This window comes from Rhea americana, unplaced genomic scaffold, assembly GCF_003343005.1.
Source record: "Rhea americana isolate MKP2758 unplaced genomic scaffold, rheAme1 scaffold_60, whole genome shotgun sequence".
Lineage (NCBI taxonomy): Eukaryota > Metazoa > Chordata > Aves > Rheiformes > Rheidae > Rhea > Rhea americana.
The window spans coordinates 4,422,889-4,446,810 of record NW_028186757.1 but is presented as its reverse complement, the minus strand read 5'-3'; the positions used below and the strand labels follow the sequence as shown (position 1 = coordinate 4,446,810).

Below are 23,922 nucleotides of genomic sequence, written 5' to 3'. Positions count from 1 at the left end.
GCAGTTCACCTCTTAGGCTGCAGCTGTGTGAAACAGCCCACTCAAAGAAGTGGTGGAAGACACAGTAATCATTTAAGCTTTCCTGGGCAAAGAAATATATTGTGAGTGGTAAACCGACGTACTTCAGGAGGTAGGAAAATATGATTGGCTCTCATTCTTAGAAATCTACACAGACAAAACTTTTTAAAGTAGAAGTTTGATTTTTGTACTTTTTTGTTGGAACTGTCACAGAAAGTGTTGAGTTCTTGAAGTCAAGTGTTGAAAGAGYTGAGTGTTGAAAATAAGCTGACCATATTATGTAGTTTGCAATCTCAGTACCTATTGGTGATTAGGCATCCATGTAAAGGCACGAGCATTTAATATTCTGTGAAAAGTTCTTGAAAAATCGTGTTACTGCAGAAAAAGCTGAGGCAAAGGACCATACAATGAAGATTAGTGAAGGTCCTATTTTGTATTATACCTTTAGAAAATATTTTGAAGCAATATTTTTCAAATATGTCTTCTATTTGATTTTTTGTTGTTGTTGTTAGGAGACAATAATGGATGGTCTCTACAATTTGATAAACATTATGCAAAAGACAGGTACAATAAAATGAAATCTTCGTACGCGTTTCAGACCAAGACACCTGAGTGCTGTGAGTATTTACAGGAATTATTTGTGTGATTATTACAGATGATTCCCAGAAGGAAACATACACCAAATATACTTATCTGAAATAGAAATATAGTACGGTTTCATTTGTAGTAAAAGAGAATGACTGTCTCAGACTAATAAAGGCACTGAAACTCATTTGAGTTCTGCTAAGTGTGACTCATTTTCTGTAAAGGAAATACCAAAGATATATGTCAATTAGTAGGGCAATATAAATGTTTATCTGAGTATACTAATATAAGAGACCATGAAATATTCATCTTTCAGAATGAAATGAAAATAACCTCCCTTCAAATTCACTTCTTCACACATCAAATGATTCTCTTAAAAAAAAAAAAACAAAACAAAACAAAACAAAACAAAATCCCTCCACTTCTGTGGACATGTGTACAGATTCTCTGACTCTGTCCGCTCTAAGTACTAAGTTAAAGCGTAAAGTGGAGGGAAGAGAGAGCAAAGAAGAATTCCCAACCTGTTGTTACCCTGGTTGCACCTGACAGAACTGTGCTCACCCTTGTAGATGTAAGAGGACTGAATAATCAAAAGGACAGTCACAAAAATCTGAAAAAAAACCCACCAAACCAGATTCCAGTATCAAGTCTAAAGCGCTATTGCAAAAGCTGTTTTATAGAGGTCAGGAAGTAATAGAATTTTTTTTATTATTATCCTTTGTATTTTTTGTTRGGCTCTCCCTAAGTCTAAATCAATTACGTAAAAACAATGCAAGACTTAAACTAAATTCTGTTTTAACACAGTCTAGATGTGTTTGTGATAACTATTCTTTTACACCACATTTCTTTTCTCCTCATCTCATCGTACCCACCATCCTACCTTTTGCCACAACCGCGCTCTCGTCTCCATGCAGTGGCTGATTCTGTGCCAGCAGAATGCATGTGCCAAGGGCTCGAGATTGTCTGYGATGGTGCCAAATTACGTGCTGTCCCTTCTGTCTCTTCAAATATAACCATGATGTAAGTAGAGCAGAAAAGTGGTTGCGTGGTCTGTTCAGGGGTGAATATCAGTTCTCCATCCATTTTGCAGCTACAGCCTTTTAATTATGACCAGTTGGCTGAGCTGGTGTTTGTGAAAGCCTGTTGTCTCTCTCTGTTTATAATAATGGCCTGGACTAGCTACAGTTTTATAAAATTAAAAAAAAAAATCTTAGAGAAGTGTTTCCTTTTAAGACATAATGCTCAGGACCTTTTTGTTATTCTATGATCCTACCGATATTCCTATACTATATTCCTGCCAGTAAAGTTAATAAACTTTAATTTTGTAGAGTAACCTATCTGAGCAAATCTTTTCAGTTCTCATTTAGTGTCTCTGAATAGAACGTTATTTAGAAATACTTAATCTGAGCTGGGTCATCATACAAATAGAGAGATATAACTAAAGTTTTTGAACAGATTGGGGAATGGCTGATATTGCTCTTAGTTTATGCCTACCATTTTGAAAGACTTTTCTTTGTCATGAATAGCAGGTAGTATCAAATGTCCTTACTTGAGAATTTTTCCTGTAAAGCAAGGGTACAGATTTTTCCACTCAGTTCAAGTTTGTGGTCACGTGTGACTAAGGTTCTTGTTGGGCTGACGTTAGGTTCTGTTCTGCTTCACAACATCAAARTGTATGAATGTATATGTATTAAAACTGGCTTTCGGTGCAGAGTCAACACAGACTTCAAGAATAATAGCTCAGTCCTACCCTAAGAAAAAGCAATGATCTGTTCAGGTGACTTTGAGCTAGATTCTGTTCTAATTCAACTATGTCCTAAATGAGTTTTGTTCTCGTCAGGACAGTTGAGCTGGTGCCCAGTGGAGATGGAGGCGGAGGGACACATGCACTGGGAAATAAGCTCTGAGTGCATTTGAACTTTGAAATAAGTCTGTGTTTTAGTTTATACTCAAATCTTTTTAACTTTTAGCTTTAACTAGTATCTTGTCAATTGTTCTGAGGAGATTGAAGAATAGTCCTTGATAATAAATACTGGGCTTACTGCTTAAATAAATACAAATATGGGCAGAGGTGGTGAATTCAGTTTCATTTTTCTTTTGCTGTTTAGCAGGGGGGAAACTGCTCTTATTGAATRATAAAAGTGGCAATGCTGTAGGAACCCAGGGAAGTAGAAGTGGAGAGAGCACTGGCTTGCTGAGTGCAGGCCGTTGCAATCGTAGGCAGCTGTGCAGCAGCAGAGGACATCTGCTGCCTCCACCGAGCCCAGTGACTGCAAAATGACAGTCAATAGAGCTGCAAAAGCATTCTCAGCTCTAGTTGGTTGCTATACTCTAACCATGTTCCATAATCAAACCGCACCTTCCTGCGTCTCGCAGCCCGCAGCGCAGGCACCACCGCGGCGCGGTGCTCACAGCGCAAGGGACGGGGTCCTCCGAACGCCTCCCGGGAAGGTGCTGAGAAATCTTCATCCGGTGTTATCTTCCATTCGCTATGCACTCAAGGATGCAAATGCCATAGGAACAGCTCGCTCTGTTCCCACGGAATAGTAGACCTTATTTTTCTCGTATCAGTTAACTACTGCCCTCCTGGCTGACTAATTAATGGTGAATGTTTGAAGGAAGCCTCTTGCCTCAGAAATGAAGAGTGTGATTCCCGCCCGACCTTCTAAGCAGGAAAACTGTTATCTTTTCACGCTGATTTAGAAGCTCTTCTTAATTCTTTGGTGTGCCATGTGGCACATTTTTTGGTTCTCTTTCCTGGGTTGAAAGGTGATACCCTTTGTCTCACTTCACTAAAGTTAGTTTGTGATTTTTAATCATCTGTTTAGGGAGGATTGAGAGGGTACCACCTGCATGTGGAGAAGAAAGTGGGGACAACAGTGGCTTGTAAAAATGCAGCGAAAGATAAGAAATGCATCTATTCACAGTCTCCTCCTAATCCATTAATCCAAATTCATGTCAGGCATAATCCCTTTATTTTCATTGATCAGTGAAGTCAACTTTGATTTTGTTTAACATATTGCAGAGAGAGAATTTGACAACAAACAACATAGCTACTCTCACCTTTGGTTAATAAACCATACACAGACACTCCTAAATATGTAAATTAACCTTTCTGGAAATACTCAATTTATTACAGAAATTTCTACCAAATTATTTACTGTGCGAAGAGATTTAACTAACTGAAGTCATTAGATTTACAGCAAACTGGATAAACTCAGCCTCAGTATACTGATAGAGTAGTTTCACTGTATGTATTTGTTCCTACAGGTCTCTACAGTGGAATCTGCTAAGGAAACTTTCTGCTGATATTTTCAGGAAGTACCAAGATCTTCAAAATCTGTAAGGGAGTCTTTTAATATAAAATCTCTATTGAGTCCCTTAAATATAATCTTTCTCTGTCTCTCACACACATGCATATGCTGAGTTTAACATACAAGGGACAAAACTTCAGTTTATTTTCAAAATTCTGTTTTATCTTTCCCTTAATTACATCTTCTAATTGTGTGAACTGTTTTCCTCAAACAGCTTGATTTAATACCTCTCTTCTTGCAACATCATGCGTTCTGTGTATTAAATTTTATTATCTTGCTTGCTTTATACCAGAAAAATTACAAACTTCCATCATACCTTAAGAAAGTTACATTTATAAAGAGTAGTAATAAGTTACATGAAATGAAAGTAACTGAGTCCATTTACTCTGCTAAACGAAAGATTGAAAGCTGCCCGTTTTCGTAGGGAAGCATAGTTACCTGGCACTTAGGGTTATTCCTAATTATGCTTGGAATCACTTCAATAGAGCYGCAAGTCGTTAGTTAATTACGGCAGTGTAGTACTGTGTATGCCGTATGATGTGTGACATGCGTGGTGTTCAAAAACGCACAGCCTTTAGTGAGCTGGATTTATGCAGAATTGGTGCAGTTAAGAAGCTAAAGGCAAAAGTGTAGAACAGGCTCTTATGTCACCAGTTTAAGGCAGTTACGCTCCTGGAAAACTTACCAGACTTTGCTGCAAACTGTGCTGTGCTGCAGCACCATCTTGCGTTCACAAAGGACCGAATTACCTTAAAGTCACCAAAGGAACTTTTTATTATAAGAAAGACCTCCACAGCTATCTGTATAAAACATTTCTTTATAATATTAAGTAATTTCACGTATTTCTGATTTGTAACTGTATGTTTTCAAAAAGCTCTTGMGCAACATTTGACACAGTCCCATTTTGTACAAGTCAGATTTTGCACTGGTTTCACCAGGAATCCTTTTATTTACTGTGATTGAAAAGATTATTTTTTTTAATTTAAATTGATRTTTTAAAGAACGCTCAGAGAGTAAAGCCATAATGTTTTATATTAACATTTTTAAAAGATTTAGCCTCGGTAGTTGATAATATGTTGGAACTTATTTGTCCATCAAATTAGATAAAGAAAAAATAGAAGGAAAAAGTTTTAGTATTCTTTAGTTTACAGAAAATCAGCAAKTTTCATTTCACATTTCATTATATTATTTTAAAATGTGGCCTTTTGAAAATTTGATGATGGTATTTTAACAACTAGTGTAAATTTGATCTTTACTGTACAAAATTTTGCTGATTGCAGCAGGGTTCTAGCCAAGTATAAAGATCAGGTCACACAGACGAGACTTCAGGGTGAGGACCTAAAAGAGAATAAAACGGCATAAAAGCACTTCTTTTTTCATCTTGGGCAAACCATATATACGTTTGAATGAAGTTTGTAATTTTGCCATTTGTTTTTATTYCTCTTAGTGCGCCTTTGAAGTCTTTTGAAACTATTGCTGTGAGGTGGTGAGGTGATTATTGTGGAATTTAAGATGTAACACGTTTGACAGCTTATTTTCAAGTATCACACATGAATTCAATAGGTTTTAATTGGTTATTCACGCTTGCTTTGACTTTGCGTACTTGCAAAATTAATTGTTGCTGCTGCTTATCTTCTTAGGTATCTTCAGAATAATAAAATTAGAGCTGTATCTGAACATGCTTTCAGAGGTTTATACAATTTGACAAAACTGTGAGTAYTGCTTTAAGAATATTGAAGTAAAGAGCAACAGGAACAGTTTTGAAAGTTGTTCTAGCTGTCTCTTTCGTATTTGTTTTAGTATTAGGAAAATGCAAAATGGTCCAAACCTTTAGCACAATAGTTTGACTGAGAAAACATAGATTAAGATCTCTTTGTGCAATATCTGTCCATGCACGTTCATGTGGCAGAAGAGTATTTGAAACTACAAAGACCGTATTTTACTCCTATTSCACAAATCTGCTGCATTTCAGAAGAAGAGAGTATGGTAGATGTCTTGCATCGAATCAGTAAGAATGAAAAAGGAGTAAAGCAAGAAAGTCTGAGATGGACAAAAACTCTTTAACGTTCTATTTTGGTTTAGAGAAGCAAACCAAGGCAAGCAGTGCCAGTAAGAAATATATTATTTTTGTTTTGCAGCAACTTTATGTAATATGTTTCTAAATTTGGAGGAAGTTGGCCAGAGAAAGAGATGATGTAGATAAGCTGCATTGTTAAGTGCAACTCTTTTTTTCTGCAGTGGTTTTAAAGGAAACATTTTAAAATGTTATTAGGCATCTTATTTTTCCTTCACATGCATGTGGATGATTATCTGTTATTACACCTGCTGCTGCCTTCCCAGACTATTTATAGTAYCACTCTCAATTTCTTTTTAACTTGGTTCTGGTATTTAAATTTATGACTAATGTCTTTAGCAAACACTGAATTTGATCCCAACACAATTTCTGGAATTATTCACTCCACAGAAGGAGACTGGAATAGGTCTCAAATATAACACAGTGATAGTGGTTAGCCTGTTGTGGGATTGTGGGGGTGGGGTGGGTTTTTTGTTTTGTTTTGTTTTAGATAGGACAAAAATACACAGATTTGTGTACCTTGCTTTGGCATTTCTATGAAAGACAGGTCTGCACATTTTCTGCTCTCATAAACACTGGCTTTCTGAGAGACAGACAGATGCAGACTGGAAACACATATGAATTTTTCTATTAGTGGGTTCTTTTCAAAGAAAACTTTCCATAATCATGAAAAAAATTATTGGCACTATAATAAATTATAAAGGAAAAACCTTAAAATTCCTTTTCACATATCTGGTACTAACCAAGCCTTCTATTCATTTTCAGGTATCTGAGTCACAACAAGATAACCAGTTTGAAGGCTGGTGTTTTTGAAGATCTCCATAAGCTAGAATGGCTGTATGTTGTTTTCTTATTTGTATGTTTATTTTCTCGAGGAATAATTAGAGCAATACAAAGAAATATTGCTTTTATTTTTGTGCATAGTGTTATTTTGTACTAGAAAATAACTAAGGAACTCCTGTTGTGCTCCCTGCAGAGAAAATGCAATTGACTTTAGTGAAAGCAGAAATTAGTCCTTGGGTCTTAATGATTCAGATGACTATAACTTATTTTACAATAGCAAATATTATTAGGAATAACTGTTTATTACAGAATAATACATGAAATAACTCAGCTGCTACTAAATAACTCAGACTGTACTAAACACTAGAAATTGAAGTTTTGGAGAGGTCTTTCCCTGCACACAGTGCTTGACGTATTTTAAAAACTGACATGAAAATGGTTTTCTTTAATTGAAATTAATTACTTTCTGTAAGCTAAAAATATTTCAAAAACTATTCGAACTGGGAAAGGGAATTAATTTGATGAATACTCTGACCATCTGTGGAGTGGTGCTTTTTTTTTTTTTTTTTTTTTTTTTAGTAGGGCTTTTAAATAGTAAGTCTTAAATTTTTTTTTCTTTTTTAGTAATGGACATTTGAAGAAAGCCACTTCTAAGTATGCTATTTTTTAATCATCTGTTCTATTTAAGACCCTAGTCCTTTGTCAATCTGAGATACACTTTGCTCTAATTTGTAGGATAATTGAAAATAATAGGATCAATCGGATCTCTCCGCTAACATTTTACGGACTCAGATCACTTATTCTTCTGTAAGTATGGAATAAGAACCGAGAGAGTCGCTTAAAAGAACAGGAAGAGTAGACAAATTAGGAAGTATGTTTGCGATGACCGTGTAGGCTCACCACACTGTGCTGCTTGCTGCTGTAGTGGAGTAGTGGAGCGTGTTTTCCAGAAGCCTAGCCAGCCTGTGGAGCCCATCTTCTCGGGGCTTGTTACGCAGACAGGTTACCTGAAGGTGGTTATGAACCGCTAGAATCGGTGGGAACAGAACTGCTCCTATGCAAGCAGCACTAGGGACCAAGCAGGGGATTCTCCACCTTCGGAAATGGATTTACGATCAATGTCCCTGGCAAACGCTGAGCTTGCTCCCAGGGAGATCTGAGGGCAGCTGGAACAGGCCTGAATTATGGCACTGTGAAGACAGCTAGCCGGCTGGGTTTCTTACCGCCAGGCGCGCCCCGCTAGGGCAGGAGGTTTTTGACAGCAACCAACATACAGGAGCTGAAAAGTTACATGGAGGCAGGTGGAAAAGGAGAGAAAAAGCACCGTGGCTCCCGCCGGTCGAGGAAATGGCAGCTGCGGCGGTGGGTGCCGAGGGGCAGGGGGAATGGATACGGACGGCGGGGACGGCGGCGGGGACGGCGGCGGGGACGGGCTGCCCCGCGGCTCCTGCCCCAGCAGCAGCCGTGGCCTCCTGCGGCCAGGCCCTGCCCGTAAGCTGGCACCGGCGCCCGAGCCCCCTTTGCCCGCCTCCCTCCATCGCCCCGCTCCGCTGTGGCTARCGGAGGTCACGTGTTAGGAAGGAATGGTCAAAGCATTTGTGTCRGCTTGCTGTGGTTTATTTAAATAACTATCTGTTTATTTAACAGATCTGAACTATATTCACCTAGTCAGTAATAAGTTAAAATAGTATTCCACAGAATGTCACAGGGAATATATGGAAGTTTAAAAAGGGAACGCTGCCTCTAAAACTGTGAAAAATGATTCAGACTTTGACTGGTTTTTGTTCAACAGTACAAACAGAAAAGACAATCTTTTCTATAATGTAATTTTCTGCAAATATAGCCAGCTATGCTGTTTTTCTTTTCTCCAGAGTGATGATGAATAATTCTCTTGCTCGTTTGCCCAATAAACCTCTGTGCCAATACATGCCAAGACTAAACTGGCTGTAAGTCTACCTTTATTTCACTAGAAAAACATGATTATGTTGTCCTTGAATGGCATTTCCATAGCAGTTTTTCTAATAGAGCACTGGAACGATGTTACAGAATACCTACTGGTTCACTGTAGGCTCGATGACCTGAAGTCATCAGCTAAGTGTGTAGAAAAGTTAGATGTCTGACTATGATTCTCTTTTGTGAAATCATGAAGTTCTAGTGAGATTTTTTCTGGTTTTGTAACTATCTTAGAATAATTGTCTGATTGAACCTAATTTTTTTTCAATGATTTTTTTTTTTTTAATATATCCCAGAGACCTTGAAGGCAACCATATCCATTATTTAAGAAACGTCACTTTTATCTCCTGCAACACTCTAACTGTACTGTAAGTAATAGCACATGCTGGACAACCCGAATGAGACATATTTGTGCTGAACAACAGTCAAGTTATCCGTAAAAGCTAATATAAAAATTTTCTAAATACTGCATGGTATTAGATCTTGATTTTAATTTGCTCAGATATTTAGATCTTGATTTTAAATGCTCAGTTTTAATTGAACATGATATAGAATAACCACTGTTTAAATTTATAGCAATTTTCAGTGCCAGTAAATGCAATTAAACTTCACTGAAGTGATTTTGACTGATACAAAGATTTAGGTATTTTTTTCCAATTTCTTACTTGGAAAAGAAGACAAAAATCTTTTAATAGAAAGAAGCAAACGTATTTAAACATACAAAATATGTATCTCACTTATTTAAGAAGCTTGGCTGGCTAGCTCATCAATTGAAGAAATTTCCCSTAAGTTTCCTTCATGRTGTTGTAATTATTCAGAAAATCCCTTTGACCTTTTGGTAGCTTAGTAGGCTCCACAATGGCTGTCACTTGCAGTCCTTACCTCTTSTGCAGTACTCATGTTCCTGGCTTTCTCTTTGATTATAAAATTCAGGTTGCACATTAGAGGACCAAGCSCAGTGCCAGGTGAAATAGGAGTGAAGGAAAGGTTGCACAACCATGTGCCTGTGTCCAGTATGCTATTAGATCACAAGTCTTCCATCCCACTTAATCTTTCTCCTCCTCACAGGAAATTCATACCCGCATCCTACATGTAGAGAGAAGGCTTAGATGAGTGAAAAACACTCAAATTAAGACCTGGCTAAGGAAACTTACCAGAAAGATTGGGATTTGAACGTTCAGACTTTAGCAAAGAATTATTTTCATTCCTAAAAAAATACCTTGAATTCTCAAACAACCATTAGTTACTATTATTGTACTGCCCTGTAGGCATATAAAAAAATCAAGATTCTTTTGACATTTCTGTACAGTTTCAGTTGTCAGTAGATACCAGTACAACTGAATGAACACACAGTATTTTCACAAACACATGCATGCATAGGCAACAGAAGTTCTTTATCAAATACTAAAATTGTGAGCTTTTAACTGATTAGCYTGTTAACTGAATTAATGAGGCAGATACCTGAAGATGCAGATAAGAGTGAATTTTAAAAGTTTATGCAAAGTTACCCCAGAAAACTAATAGATTTCAAGAAACAGCAGTATAAGCTTGTCTTATCCTTTCAGGGTGATGAGACGAAATAAAATCATCTCCTTAAATGAAAACAGCTTTTCTTCTCTCCAGATGTTAGATGAATTGTGAGTTGATTTCTTCTCTTATTTATAAAAGTGAACAAGTTTTATAATTTACATTAAAACTGTGCATTTTATGCATTTACTGTGTTCTATTTCTTAAAATATAATGTACAGATAACATCCATCCTCTGTTTTATTCCAAATATTTAACAAAGAAATCRTCAAAAGAATACATACTCTGAGTATCAACAATATTGCTCTTTTGCTCGTAAGATTGTTATGCTGCCTGAATAAAGTCATATTAATGATGTATCACACTCTTGGTTGTGTGTGCCTTCAATATCTTTGAAACAAGTCTGCCAGTTGCAGTCAGATTGAGATCTTTACTCCTCTGTCCAATGACCTATCTGAACTAACCAAAGAGGAGTCTAATGGATCATGTTTTCCATCTTGTGTTTTAACAGCATTCTTTTATAGTCCAACTTTCCGATAACCTATATAGCAACATAATAGTCTACTTGGTAAATAGAATGAAACTGTATCTCATGAAATTATAAAACTTTTTTGTATAATTATTGAATCTACTAAAAACTTACTATATCCCACCTATGGCTGTTTCCACAGAGACCTGGCTGGCAACAGGATTGAATCACTTCCTCCATATGTATTTAAGGATCTAAAGGAGCTTTCACAACTGTAAGGGGGGTTCATTATTATTATTTTATATAATTGCATGTTATTCATTCAATATGATGTTTTCAGTCATAAATGCTGGGAAGGAAAAGAGCATCTTTGTTCATATGGCTCATTTAAGCTCTGCCTAAAAAAATACTTACTGGAAATAACAGTTTTATATAACATTTTGTCTTGAATAATTTTGTAAATGATGTACATTGTCATATCCAAAAAGACAGCAAGTTCTCCCTTTTCTAGATCTTACTAGTATATAAAAAATGAGCTATGCTGGTTTTATCAGGATAATCCAGTAATTTTGATAGAGATTTTTAATGTAGTATCAGGATTTGGCTGTAAAAGTACAACTACCATAAATACGTAAGAGCATCGTGGAGGTGCCTTGTTAGCAACTAGTTCTTTCTTGTAAGAGGAATGAAACTCTTTTTTTCTGTTAAGCGTCTCTCAAATGCTACTACTAGAAAAGAGCCTGGTTACTGCATTTTCCTTGGCTTTTAACTTCAGAAGGACAGAAGTGGAACAAATCCTTCTTTGATTGCTTTAAAGAAAAAGTGTAAACAGTAAGACCAAGAAAGGCCTGCAGCTGTGAATATGGGACAGAGAAAGAGTAGCTCCTGGTAAAGGAGACAACAGCATCTAAGCATCAGAGAGAGAGCACAGTCCTCAGCATTTCTAATTAGCTACCCCACGGCTTCATCCTGCCTGTTGAGAACACCGTTATTAGATACCCACGTGTTGGACAGGGAACCTACATGCCGTATCAGGACAGGGGGTTCTCTGCAGAATCCAGAGAGTTTGAGTTGTTTCTAGACGTAGCCAAAACAGATACCAATGAGAAAAGTTCATGATGGGAAAAAGAAGAAAAACTCAGCGTGGAGAGTCCAGCCCCAAATACGCATTTCTGTGGGGACAGGAACTGAGAGGAAGTGGAAGGAGTCCCAGTCTTGCTTACGTAATCTGGGAGAGACATGAATGGCAAAATTTAAAGACCTTTCAGAGCACAGACGTGCACCCTTAATCCTGCCTGGGTTCTGCGTTTTGATTTTAAGCAAGGTGGGAGGAAATGGGCAGCAACAAAGCTCCCTCATGAACATACTATTCGTATGTACGCCATGTAGTTTTTGAGAACGTATCCCTACTTTGCTGGTGCCCTAAGCAGTTGTTTCACTAGAGAATAACTTCCTGAGCAAAGCGCCTCATTACCATTTGTGTCAGGTACAATTGCAAAATCCTGTCAGCATATAAGGAAAAGTTACACAGAAAAAAAGGCAATATATCTAGAAATGTGTTTGTGCTGAGTGACAGCAACTGACTCTGTTGTTACATTCCATTCCCTCTGTCTCTTTTTGAAGACACAGAAACAATCATGAAAAATAAACCTGTAATTTTTAAAAATACATGTAGTTCAGTTAGGTTCTTTTGAATAAAAAACAAGTCCAAAAAGTTTAATAATAAAGTATTTCTATAGTCAAAATTCTAAAGCATAGGCTAGTCTTTCCACCGGTTTAGTAAGCCAAAAAAATGGTATGCCAGTACCATGAGTCCTTATTGCAGGAATGAAAATGCAAATGGATTATATAGTTTGACTTTATCTTTAGAACAAGCTGTAATGAACATGTACAAAAATACTTATGTTTATGTTGTATTTACAGGAACCTTTCTTATAATCCAATCAAGAAAATACAAATGGACCAGTTTGATTTTCTAATTAAACTCAAATCTCTGTAAGTATCAAATTTTTTATGTACAAGAATCTTAGCTATATTTTCTTTGTGATTATGCAAATGTCCTTCTAGAAGGAAATTAATTAGAATTTTTTATAAGAAATCACATTTGAAATATTTTGCATTTATTGATGTTGCTCAACAATTTGAATCTGAATACCTACTAACAATATTTAAATTTTCCTTCCTGAAAATACCAGCTTTRTAAGGGAAATTATTCCAACACAAAGGGATCATAAAACCAGCTTTACAAATAACATAGCATATTCCATTATTACARAGTGAGATTAAAGCAAATTCATGTGATTGGTGCCAGATAGCCATACAGCTCCTAAATAAGTTATTACAGCAGCCAAATTCAAAACCCATTTTCAACTTCACACAACTTGTACTTAGAACGTAAGGGTCCTATAAGGCCCAACTGGGGCTAATAACACAGGGAGAGATACAAGTAGAATATGTAGGGGCAGTAATTTGAAAGGAATTTGGTATATGCACAAGTTCGATTAGGACATATTTAAATTCTTACAAAGTTTATTGCTTAAGCTGTGAAAAGAATAATATAAATTGAGTAAAATCCAGCTGTCCTTTCAGAGGGTGGGTCTTCCTCAAATATTTTTGAAGAGCGCAAAGGGAGCTTTTAGCAGGTGCACTAACACAGCAACTCTGACATAAATTTTGCAACCACAGTGCTGAAAGTATGTGACAGCACGGTGACAGACTTGCAAAGCTCAAATCATCCTGTGGTAGATTAAACCTGTCGCGATAGGCCTCCGCATGTCTCTCCACTAACCAGCTCAGCAGAGCACAGCATTGGCTCTTGTTAGTAATCATTGGAAAATGGGTATGGAGAACCAAAAAGAAATGTGTCCTGGGATAGGAGAGTGATAGGAGATTATTATTTCAACCCTGAGTTGTAGCTAGAAGCAATTGTGCAGATGCCTTTGTCAGTCCAATTCTCGTACAGTGATTTGGAATCCAGTGCCCAAATGCAAGTAAATTTGGCAAATCACTAAAGATTTGAAAATATCAAATCTCTACAAGCCTCATTCAAATAAGCAGTTGAGCACAGGTAAAAACAGTTAATTAGTACTTCCCTGAAAGTCAGGATGCAACATATACTTTAGTCGTTACTTAACACCAAAGAATCCATGCACTTGAATGAGCAGGAGCTTCCAAATATGCAAGATAACAAAGTCAATAAATCTTGATAAAGACTTTGTTTCCTACAGATCTATTTATCTTCAGCACTCTGCTTATAGAACACAGGTTGCTTGTTTCCTACTTTGAAATAACAGGAGTAGCTGGGGACAGCGTGCCCCCAGGTTTACTCCAAAGCTTAGACAAAAACAAGTTTCCATGTTTAGGCCTTATATTTTTCTCCTCGCAAGACTGCCCACCAACCCAAATTTGTATATTTACATTCCATATTCCTCTAATTTATACCATTCACCAGAAAACTGAAGTTCAATTAGAACAACTTGTACAATTACACTTCACTGATCTGACACTGCAGGGGAAATAATACTGCAATTTTTCTTATATTAAACAAAATTTAAAATGAGAAAACCCATCTGTGTTGCAAGGAAGCCCTTGCACACAGTATTGTGCGTACCAGTTTCCTGCTGCTCCTAACACAATAAAAAGTGAATTCCTGCAGCGGCTTGTTTGTCTGGTAAGCACTCTCTGGGATAAAATAAAGAGGAGAAATGTAAAATATTGCTATTGGAACAAGTTATTATTTTCCCAGAGATGATGAAAGAACATGAGTAGATCAATACTTTGGAAGGGCAACATAATAATTGTAAATTGTACTGCTGAGAACACTAAAAGAGCCTCCTTTTTGCTTCTGGAAGAACAGTGAGTTTATTAGAACTAACTGCAATTCATTTTATTTCATTTTAGCTTTTATGTAGATTTCCATTTAAGTTTCAAAGGGATGGCAGATTAGATGCAATTGAAGTTCATCTCTAGCTTCATATAATCATAGGAGCACAATTATACACTCAATAAGCTTGTTGTTTTGCTACTGAGTTTGTATTGCCTTTTTATTGAGAGTATATTGTTTACAGCAGCTTAGAGGGTATTGAAATTGGAAACATTCAGAGAAGAATGTTCAGACCCCTTAGAAACCTTTCCCATATGTAAGTAGATTATTCCAGTTTGCTTTCTTTGAATTTTACAATTTACAAAATATTGAATAATTAAAAGCAAAAGTGTATGAAACTTGGCATATAATCAATTGTCCAACTTGACAATTTTTAATTAGTTTTTCTTCTTTCAGAATATGGACTTTTTGTTCTAAATATTTATTAGACATCTTTACTATTTTGGTAACCAAACTGAAAATCTCTCTTATTTTTTTTCTCACAACTAGATATTTTAAGAAATTCCAGTACTGTGGATATGCCCCTCACGTACGCAGCTGTAAGCCTAATACTGATGGGATTTCATCCCTTGAGAATCTTTTAGCTAGCATTATACAGAGAGTGTTTGTCTGGGTTGTGTCTGCCATCACTTGCTTTGGAAATATTTTTGTTATCTGTATGAGGCCTTACATCAGATCGGAGAATAAGCTCCACGCCATCTCAATAATGTCCCTCTGCTGTGAGTATTCCATGTAGAAGAATATTACTTCAGTTTGCTCATAGTGAATGACAATACAGAATACTGTGTCTTGCGCACCATGAAGTCTTGTTAGATAATGCCTTGGGTCAAAAACAACAACCTGTTGATAAACTCCAAAGCTTTCACATCTGATTTTACTGCTATAGACACTGTGTTAAATTCCCACTTTCTCCAGTAAAAAAGAGATAAAATTTAAATTTTTCAAAGGACCATAAACCTAGATTTTACTATGTAATTATGAGTAAATAGTAATTTGTGAGTGTAAATATTATTTGTGTTCAAGATAGTTATTCTCATTCTTTTTCTGCATGAGCAAAGAGTTGCTTGTGCAAATACAGAAAATCAGTCACTCCTAGCTCTCCAATATTGAGGCTTATGTTTCTTATTTTAGTCCAAAAAGCAAGACATTCTTACAGACAAACTACCTGGGAGTACAGTTGTTATAAACTCAAGTTCCCTGTATTTAGTTTTGATACAAGGGCATCTGTCTAAACTTACATATTGCACAAAGTTGGTTTGGTTGCATTTTGAAAGGTACCACAGAATCACTGAATGGATGAGGTTGGAAGGGGCCTTTGGAGATCATCGAGTCCAACCTCCCTGCTCAAGCAGGGTCACCTGGAGCATGTTAGACAGGGTTGCATCCAGGCAGGTTTTGAATATCTCTGGAGAAGGAGACTTCACAACCTCTCTGGGCAACCTGTTCCAGTGTTCTGTCACTCTCACAGTGAAGAAATTCCCCCTCATATTCAGGCAGAACTTCCTGTCAACTATGTATAAAATAAGAATGTGGCATTTCTAAATACAGCATGCCCATGATTGTGAAACTCTGTTGGCTTTTTTAACCACTGGAAGCAACACAGAAGAACACCATAGAAGAATTCTAGCCAAAATATCAGAGAAATCTTCAGGTCTGTGTTGACAGCTCCTCTTTTCTCCCTAGGGCTAATATTACAGAAACGCTTATCGTTAAGCCTTGTCTTAGAAAGCCTGTACAAAACAGCCTAGAGGAAAGAGAGGAGAAATCATGATATTTCAATGTACCTAAAACGCAAGCAACACTTGTTGTCCTCCTAGTTGCAGAAGGTGACTTGAAAATGAGAAGTAAATGCATCATTAATGCTTAGAATTAACCAGATCTCCAAATTTAATGTTTCTTAAGCCAATGAGTTTTAAGCCAACGTCATAATTTGGGGGGGGGGGGTCAAACACATGTCTGAACATGTGGGATCCTAAAGGGTCTACAACAGTAACAATCACTGTAATGCTCAAAAGGAGCCTGAAGAACATCAGAGAGATCCCTGTGGCATTATTCCAGATGTGCCTTTCACTGCTAATCTAATGAGAAGCAGGTTCGGTCTTGTGTGGGTTTGCTGAGTACTTTCAAGTCGTGTTAAAGGACTGTGCACATTATTTCAGAAAGATTAAAAGGTGGCCAAATCAGAACTAAACGTTTGAGTCCAACAGCATTGCTCTACTCAAAGCAAATTATCTGCAAGCCAAATGTCAATGTCAAAAGGAGACCTATCCAAACAAAGGTTGCAAGAATATTTCTGTAGCTGAAAGTGTGTCTTTTTCTATCCGCAAGATCATTTTATTTGAGCTTCAGCATATCAATTTGGAAACAAGTATGGAAGACAGAAAATCAGTCCAACAGATGAAAATTTGAACAAAAATGAGTAACAAAAAAGGAGGAGTAGAACTTAATTATACTATCTTAATTATAATTCTCAGTAGCATTCTAACTATAATATTGATTTTATATCTATCTACATACTAGCTGCCACCTGTAATTCCACATTCGCATATACATGTTGGTATGTCTGTTTTTCAATATACATACACACAAAGAGAATGGAAAATTCAGATGTGTGAATAATGATGCTAAGCACTATGCCCACAGGTGCTGACTGTCTGATGGGAATATATTTATTTGTGATTGGAGCTTTTGATCTTAAATACCGTGGAGAATACAACAAGCACGCTCAGTTATGGATGGACAGTATTCATTGTCAGTTGGTGGGATCACTGGCTATTCTGTCTACAGAGGTGTCAGTTTTACTGTTGACTTACCTGACTCTGGAAAAATACATCTGCATAGTTTATCCTTTTAGGTGTTTGAAGCCCAGAAAATGCAGGACAATTTCCATTTTGGTTCTTATTTGGATAATTGGGTTTGCTGTTGCTTTTATTCCACTGAGCAATAAGGAATTTTTCAGGAACTACTATGGCACCAATGGTGTCTGTTTTCCTCTTCACTCAGAACAATCAGAAAGTTCAGGAAGTCAGATTTATTCTGTTGTCATTTTTTTAGGTAAGTTGCATTTCTTCTTTATAATGATTACAGCTATAATGAGCCTAGTTTTCAAACAAATATGACAGTTTTGTAGTGATGTTCACAATTCATATTTAGATGCTCCCGTGGGTACTTCAAGACTTTTTCCAGGCTGAGTATTTCACATTAGATAGATACTTAAATATCTTAAAATCCATAAAGAGCTCAGAAAGTAGAAAGAAGTTAGATCCATTAAGTACCTGAATAAATAGATATTGTCAAGGAAGTAGAGAAATGTTAAGACTAGGGAACTAGTTAATTTGGATCTGATGGCAACCATTGATCAAGTGATGGTAATTAATATAATAAATATATTAATAAATATAATAAAAAAAACTTATTAATAAGTGATGATAATTACTATACTTGAGTATAGGCAGTAGGCATTCTAAGTGAAGAAAGATTGTTTGACCTCTTAATTCTCATAGACTAATAGTTTAGAGAAAAGATTCCCTTTTACAACCTATCCCTAATGTTCCCCAATATACAAATAAGTGGTATGTGGAATTGCCATTATGCTCTCTAAGAATAAAACTAATTTTAACTTCTTAAACAGGTGTAAATTTGGCAGCTTTTATCATCATTGTGTTTTCCTATGGAAGTATGTTCTACAGTGTTCACCAGACAGCTATTACAGCTACTGAAATTCGGAATCATATTAAAAAAGAAATGACCCTTGCTAAACGTTTTTTCTTCATTGTATTTACTGATGCACTGTGCTGGATACCCATTTTTATTTTGAAACTGCTTTCTTTACTTCAAGTAGAAATACCAGGTAAGTTCATTCTTTTGTGCAGTTGTTCCAACTGCCTTTATTTGAAGCCTGTTATTCTTAATTTAGAAGAAAAAGAATATATTGAATTATATTGCTATAATGAACTGTACACTATGTATCTCTGTATATAATGCACACATATACTATAACAAACTATATAGTCCATTATATTACTACATTGAACTAGTATATTCATCAAAGATTAGTCACCTGTACTGAAGTCTGCCAGGGCAACCAAAATTCAAATCTTCATATATATATATGATTCATTATAAAATATACAAAATGTATTTGAAAACCAAGTTTAGACTTGTTGGCTTTTCTCATCTTACGGCTTTTAATAGTTCTGCTACCTGAACATAGTTCAAGACAGTATAAAATTTCCTACCTTGATTTCATGATGATTTTTTCCCTGAAGAAACATTCCTTTTGCATACCAATGCTTATAGTTGAAAACATCAGTTATATAAGGAAGTCTTCTTAAAGCTTTTATCTTCTTTAAGATGTGAATAAATTCCTGTGTGTGAATAGCACACCTTAAAAAGTAAAAAAATTAAACCTTATTTTTTCCTTTTCTTTGCAAAAAGTACACACTAGGAAAACAGACTCCTTAGGTAGGGCTTGTAAACCCTGTTGGAAAGAACATGTTAGTATGAACAGTGGTAGCAGCAAGACTGTCAGACTCTACTGTGTGAAGTTACATACAGATACATAGCACTACACATAAACACACCCACCCACCCACCTCACAGATGTATTGGTGAGAAAGTGTTTTAGCTTTGTCTGATGTTCTGGCCAAAAGCCTTGGAGTTATCTTTTGAAAGTTTTGACTTAAATGTCTGAAAGTTATGTTGATTGTGTACAAATAATTTCAATTATACTGAATCTTCAAAAATGCTTTATCATGAGGTTATCCAACCACCTAAAAGACTTGAATTTTTAAAGAAAGTATTGTGGAAAAAATAGAACCGACGTCTGCCCTCGGGTAATGAGCTGACTTACCTCCCAAAGAGTAAGAATGAGAATAGGGTGCTGGGAAAATCCACATAGAGCCTGGCATAGACAGAAGAGAACAGGAAACCTTGGTGTATGTATAGGAAGAAGTTATGAAACATGGAGACCCTTACCAGCAGAGCAAGAAGGAAATAAGGATGTACACAGTGCACTTTGCCTCGGAAAGAATGGAGAACTGGTACAGATGAGCACAAACTTCTGAGGGTAAAGGGATTGGAGGATATTGCTTTGGTGGAGGATGGGACATCAGGGACACAGTCGTAATTAGGATTAACTGGGGGAAGTGGATGGGGAATGTAGATCACAGGAAGAGATAGGGAGCAAACAAGATACAACCAGATGTGGGGCAAATAAATGTAGCTCAACTAGAACAAAAAGTATGCTTGGGGGAAATAGGAATCTTTGTTACAGAAGTCATAAAAACTTGGGAGGCAAATGGAGTTACTGGGAAAGTGAAAATTGTTCAGATTTGCAGGGAGTGCTTGAAATAGAGGAGGGCAGTATTGAGGATTGTGTTGTGACTGTGTCACAACAATACTGTAACCTGAACTCGCCCCAGACGTGCATGACCTCGCAAGCTTCTGGACCACAGCTTTTAAAAGGAAGCTGCACCTCAGCAGCATGAAATGCTTGTATTGATCAATGAGTACAAACACTACTACATACTACAGCTTCTTTTTTTTCTTTTCCCCCTCCTTAAGGTACCATAACTTCTTGGGTGGTGATTTTTATACTGCCAATAAATAGTGCTTTGAATCCTCTTCTCTACACTCTGACTACACGACCATTCAAAGAAATGATTCATCAGGTCTGGTATAATTACCGACAAAGAAGATCCAAAGGAGGCAAGGGCAGTCAGAAAACATATGGTCCATCATTCATTTGGGTAGAGATGTGGCCAATGCATGAAATCACACCAAAGCTATCAAAGCCTATTCTTTGTACAGACTCCTCTGAAACATCAGCAACTACACAGTCAACCAGACTAAATTCGTACACATAAATACATCTTGAACCTTCAAGGTGACATATGCACCGTTAGCTTCACATACGTGGATTTACTGCTTTACAGCGATAAGAAAAACAAGGGGAACAGAGCGATCCACCAGAACCAGAAGTCAAAGAAAGAAGATGATAGATCAGTGTGCCTACTTGCAGGTAAAACTGGTAYGAAAATAATTTTCCCATCTTGCAACAGTTCTGACGTTTTGACAGCTTGTCCTTGATCAGGATAAAAAGTCAGTCTTTTTTTTCCCCTCCTTCCTCCTCTCCAAGAGCATTTAGTGTGAGACTGACAAATAGAGGACTATCAGTCTTCATAGGTGTCATGGCATCTAAATTTTAATCACCTTGTGCATCTAATAAAATGCATTATATTTAAAATAATTTAGGAAGCATAACCATTCAGCAATTCTTGGAGTAGTGCTGTACTCCCTAGTGTCACAAGGGTAAAATCATTTTACCTCACCTACAACAACTGTCTTTGTACACAGAGAAGGGTGTAAGGATCCGGTAGAGGCAGTTTCTTCACATGTACTTACTGAAGAGAACATTTTCCATTACAAGTTACTATGACTTCCTTAGTTCTCCTCTAATACTGCACTCTCAATTCAGTGGCCTCGAAGCCCAAGATAAAAGAAATGCCTCTTCTGCATTGAGGATTTTGAAGCTTTTTAAAACAAACTTAAAAGGCACTTCTGATGTTTGCACTTAACTTCTTAAATATGTAAGAAGTGGAATTAAGTTTAGTGTGACTCACACTTTAACTGTTTACAGAATTTTGGATTATTCTGAGATCAAGAGTTGTTCAGCATCTTGCTTTCACTACTGTATGTTTTACTGAAATAAAGAATGATTTGCTGATCAAAGTGACTTCTTCTCCAACTTGCTCAGCAAAATTTTAGGTTACTGGAAAAAATAGCCAAGTGAAATCCTGCAGTGTGGATTGCCTTTTTACATATCATTGAAGCTCAGCATTCTCAGTGATCATAACACTGATTTTTATATGGAAAATAAGGACATCTGTCCTTACCATTATGGATGTATTCTTTTTTTTTTTTCTTTTTTGTTCATTTCCTACAAGTAACCTTAGCATACCAGTTAGTTCAAAATTTAACATCTTTATTCTTTTGATAACAAAACTACAGTTTATCTTTTAAAAATCCTTCTACCAGTGAAAATTAGGCTCACTACAAGTCATGGTACAGCCATGTTCTCCTGAAGCTTCCCATTGCATTCAGCATTATTTTTCACATTACTCTGGTAAAGAGTTCGGAAGTTTCAATGCAGCTATTTATTACAGATTAGTGATCTTTCAGACCAAAGGTCCTGTTATAGTAGACATTAGATTAACTAACTAGTTACTGCCCGAGGCAGGACATACAATAGGCCAAAAACATAACAAGTTGCTGCCCAGAAATGGGAGAACACAGTTCATAGACACTTTTCTAACTGAAAGAAGTTTGTACTAATTCTTCAAAGTAATACATCCTATCAGTAAGCAATACAGTTAAATTTCTATCACACATCTATGGTCCATGCATAAGGCACTTTGTATTTATTACAAGAAGYCTGGTGTAATATTGTTTGCAATTGTCAAATTCTTTGTAAGAAATGCAGTTTTATAGAAATACATTGCAATACTGCCTAAAATAGTAATATCTGGGATAGAGTGGCTTATCTGTAGCTCTTAAGTAAAACCTCATTAGCCATATTATCCCATCCTCAACTTGAAGAAAGAATGTGCACAGAGGAAAAGAGAAATTAGCTTGACAGGTTTCTCTGGAGTTAACATGGCTTCTTCTGGCACAGAGTTCTTAAAAAAAGATGGCGGACTATATCTTCACAGGATACCACTTTCCCACAACCATTGAGTTCTAGATGTACCTTACAAGTTAACTTTGTCTCCCTTGTATTAGCAAAAATGAAAGCTCTTTCATACACAAAATCACCTGAGCTGTAAAGGAAGAGTCTGACCTGTTCTCCCTAAACAAAGTTATTTTACTCAGAGACTTATACATAGTATTTGTACACATACAAGTTATCAAATATTTTCCAAAGAACTCTCTTCTACCTCAAGGGGAGCAGTTATGAAAAAAAATAAACCCACCATGTGAAATTCCTAAAAAAGAGTTGTTTAAAAAAATACTAGGCACAACGTGCAGTAACACATTCAAGTCTAATATAAGCAGACAACCTGGTATGAACCCAACCAAGCTGTACTGTCACAAGGCATGGTCAACAAAAGGTAAATACAGTGGGATGACTCCACTCTCAGCATTCCTCAGCAGGCAGCAGAAGTTCCCGCTTTTTGCACGACAGTACGCTTACTCGCTGGGTTTCAGGGAATCGTACCCCTCCTTCAGCAGGTCCCGCCATGTTTTAAGAAATCTGGCATTTTCTGAACATTTGGTCGCAAGCTCTTCCACCTGGGCTGATACAGCAGACGTCGCCTCCAGGATCTTTGTCAGTGAGAAGGCAGCCTGGAAAACAGAAAGAAGCTGGCAGTTAAACAGAGGCGCCCAGAGACGGCCCCCGGCTTGACCACCCGTTTGCCCCCTATCATCCCAAGACCGCGGCACCGGGAACGCCTCCGCCACAGCCCGCCAGAAACGAGACGCAGGGGGGAGTCCGGGCCGCGGGGAGCGTTATCGCCACCCCGGGCCCCCTTCCCAGCGCTTCCTGCCGCGGGGTCACTCACGTCGCCGATCTGCATCTCCACCTCCTCCAGCAGCTCCTGCGGGTCGCCGGCCAGCTGCTCCGGCGGCCGCGCCCCCCTGCTCCAGCTGCGGCTCCTCCTGGGCCCGGCGCCGGGCGGGCCGTCCGGCAGCGCCGCGGGCTGCAGCGGCCCTGCCTCAGCCATGCTCCGCGCCGCTGCCGCTGCCGCCGCCCCAACGGCTCTCCACTGCGTCCGCCCGCCCCGCCCCAACGGCTCCGCGCGCGCCCCCCCGCCCCGCCCCTAGCCCGCGGGCTCCGGGAAGGCGGGCCCGCGTCCCGGCATGCACCGCAGCGCGCCGTGCGCCGCCTTGGTGGCGGGGAGCGCGGCTGGGACCTGCGGGCGCCGCGCCGCAGGCCGGAGCGGTAGTCTTTCCGGCCGCAGTGTCCACCTGGGCTAGCTACAGCCCGGTCCCGCTCGCGGCGCACAAACACGTAAACTTTCACGCTGCGGCTTTCCTGTGTCTGCGTTTAAATAGGAGAGGAAGGAAACGGCTCTTCCCGCGGCCCCGGGTGGCGGGGCGCATGCGCGGGGCGGGGCCGCCCGCCGGCGCCCCGCGCGGGGGGCCCTGGGAGCTGTAGTCCTCGCCGCGGGGGCGGGGCGCAGGGGCGTGTGTCGGCCCGCAGGCGGCCGAGCGCGCAGGCGCGGCGGGGCCGTGAGGAAGCAGGGGGCGAGCGTGGGGGGCGTCGTCGGGAAGCGCGAGCGCCCAGGGCACGGCCGTGAGTCGCCGCCATGCT

The 23,922-nt window shown here is 38.3% G+C and overlaps 3 protein-coding genes across 3 annotated transcripts in view; 2 read left to right on the top strand and 1 right to left on the bottom strand.

The window, feature by feature from the left end:
- RXFP1 (relaxin family peptide receptor 1) overlaps positions 1–21,310 on the top strand; it is a 34,716-nt gene extending 13,406 nt beyond the window's left edge. The window contains exons 4-19 of the mRNA XM_085319885.1: positions 531–635; positions 1,518–1,623; positions 3,874–3,945; positions 5,558–5,629; positions 6,757–6,828; positions 7,510–7,581; positions 8,646–8,720; positions 9,024–9,095; positions 10,293–10,364; positions 10,926–10,997; positions 12,647–12,718; positions 14,791–14,862; positions 15,096–15,325; positions 17,250–17,660; positions 18,238–18,456; positions 20,172–21,310. Of these exons, the coding sequence (XP_085176011.1) occupies positions 531–635; positions 1,518–1,623; positions 3,874–3,945; positions 5,558–5,629; positions 6,757–6,828; positions 7,510–7,581; positions 8,646–8,720; positions 9,024–9,095; positions 10,293–10,364; positions 10,926–10,997; positions 12,647–12,718; positions 14,791–14,862; positions 15,096–15,325; positions 17,250–17,660; positions 18,238–18,456; positions 20,172–20,473 (2,096 nt within the window). The 3' untranslated portion in view covers positions 20,474–21,310. The remainder of the gene's footprint in view (positions 1–530; positions 636–1,517; positions 1,624–3,873; positions 3,946–5,557; positions 5,630–6,756; positions 6,829–7,509; positions 7,582–8,645; positions 8,721–9,023; positions 9,096–10,292; positions 10,365–10,925; positions 10,998–12,646; positions 12,719–14,790; positions 14,863–15,095; positions 15,326–17,249; positions 17,661–18,237; positions 18,457–20,171) is intronic.
- Positions 21,311–21,570: 260 nt separating this feature from the next.
- On the bottom strand, positions 21,571–23,418 carry CUNH4orf46 (chromosome unknown C4orf46 homolog). The gene is made up of 2 exons (XM_085319886.1): positions 23,171–23,418; positions 21,571–22,952 (listed from the first exon to the last, which is right to left on the bottom strand). The coding sequence occupies exons 1-2, from the start codon at positions 23,330–23,332 to the stop codon at positions 22,797–22,799; spliced, it is 318 nt and encodes a 105-aa protein (XP_085176012.1). The 5' UTR covers positions 23,333–23,418; the 3' UTR covers positions 21,571–22,796.
- A 50-nt stretch (positions 23,419–23,468) lies between these two features.
- The window catches only part of ETFDH (electron transfer flavoprotein dehydrogenase), a 20,344-nt gene continuing 19,890 nt past the window's right edge, over positions 23,469–23,922 (top strand). Inside the window, exon 1 of the mRNA XM_085319884.1 lies at positions 23,469–23,485. Coding sequence (XP_085176010.1) covers positions 23,469–23,485 — 17 coding nt within the window. The remainder of the gene's footprint in view (positions 23,486–23,922) is intronic.

Excerpts from the sequence above, each read along its gene's own strand:
- CUNH4orf46 (XM_085319886.1), bottom strand. The coding sequence starts at position 23,332 with ATGGCTGAGGCAGGGCCGCTGCAGCCCGCGGCGCTGCCGGACGGCCCG. Across the intron at positions 22,953-23,170 it reads TGGAGATGCAGATCGGCGAC|GCTGCCTTCTCACTGACAAA; the intron begins GTGAGTGACCCC and ends TCTGTTTTCCAG.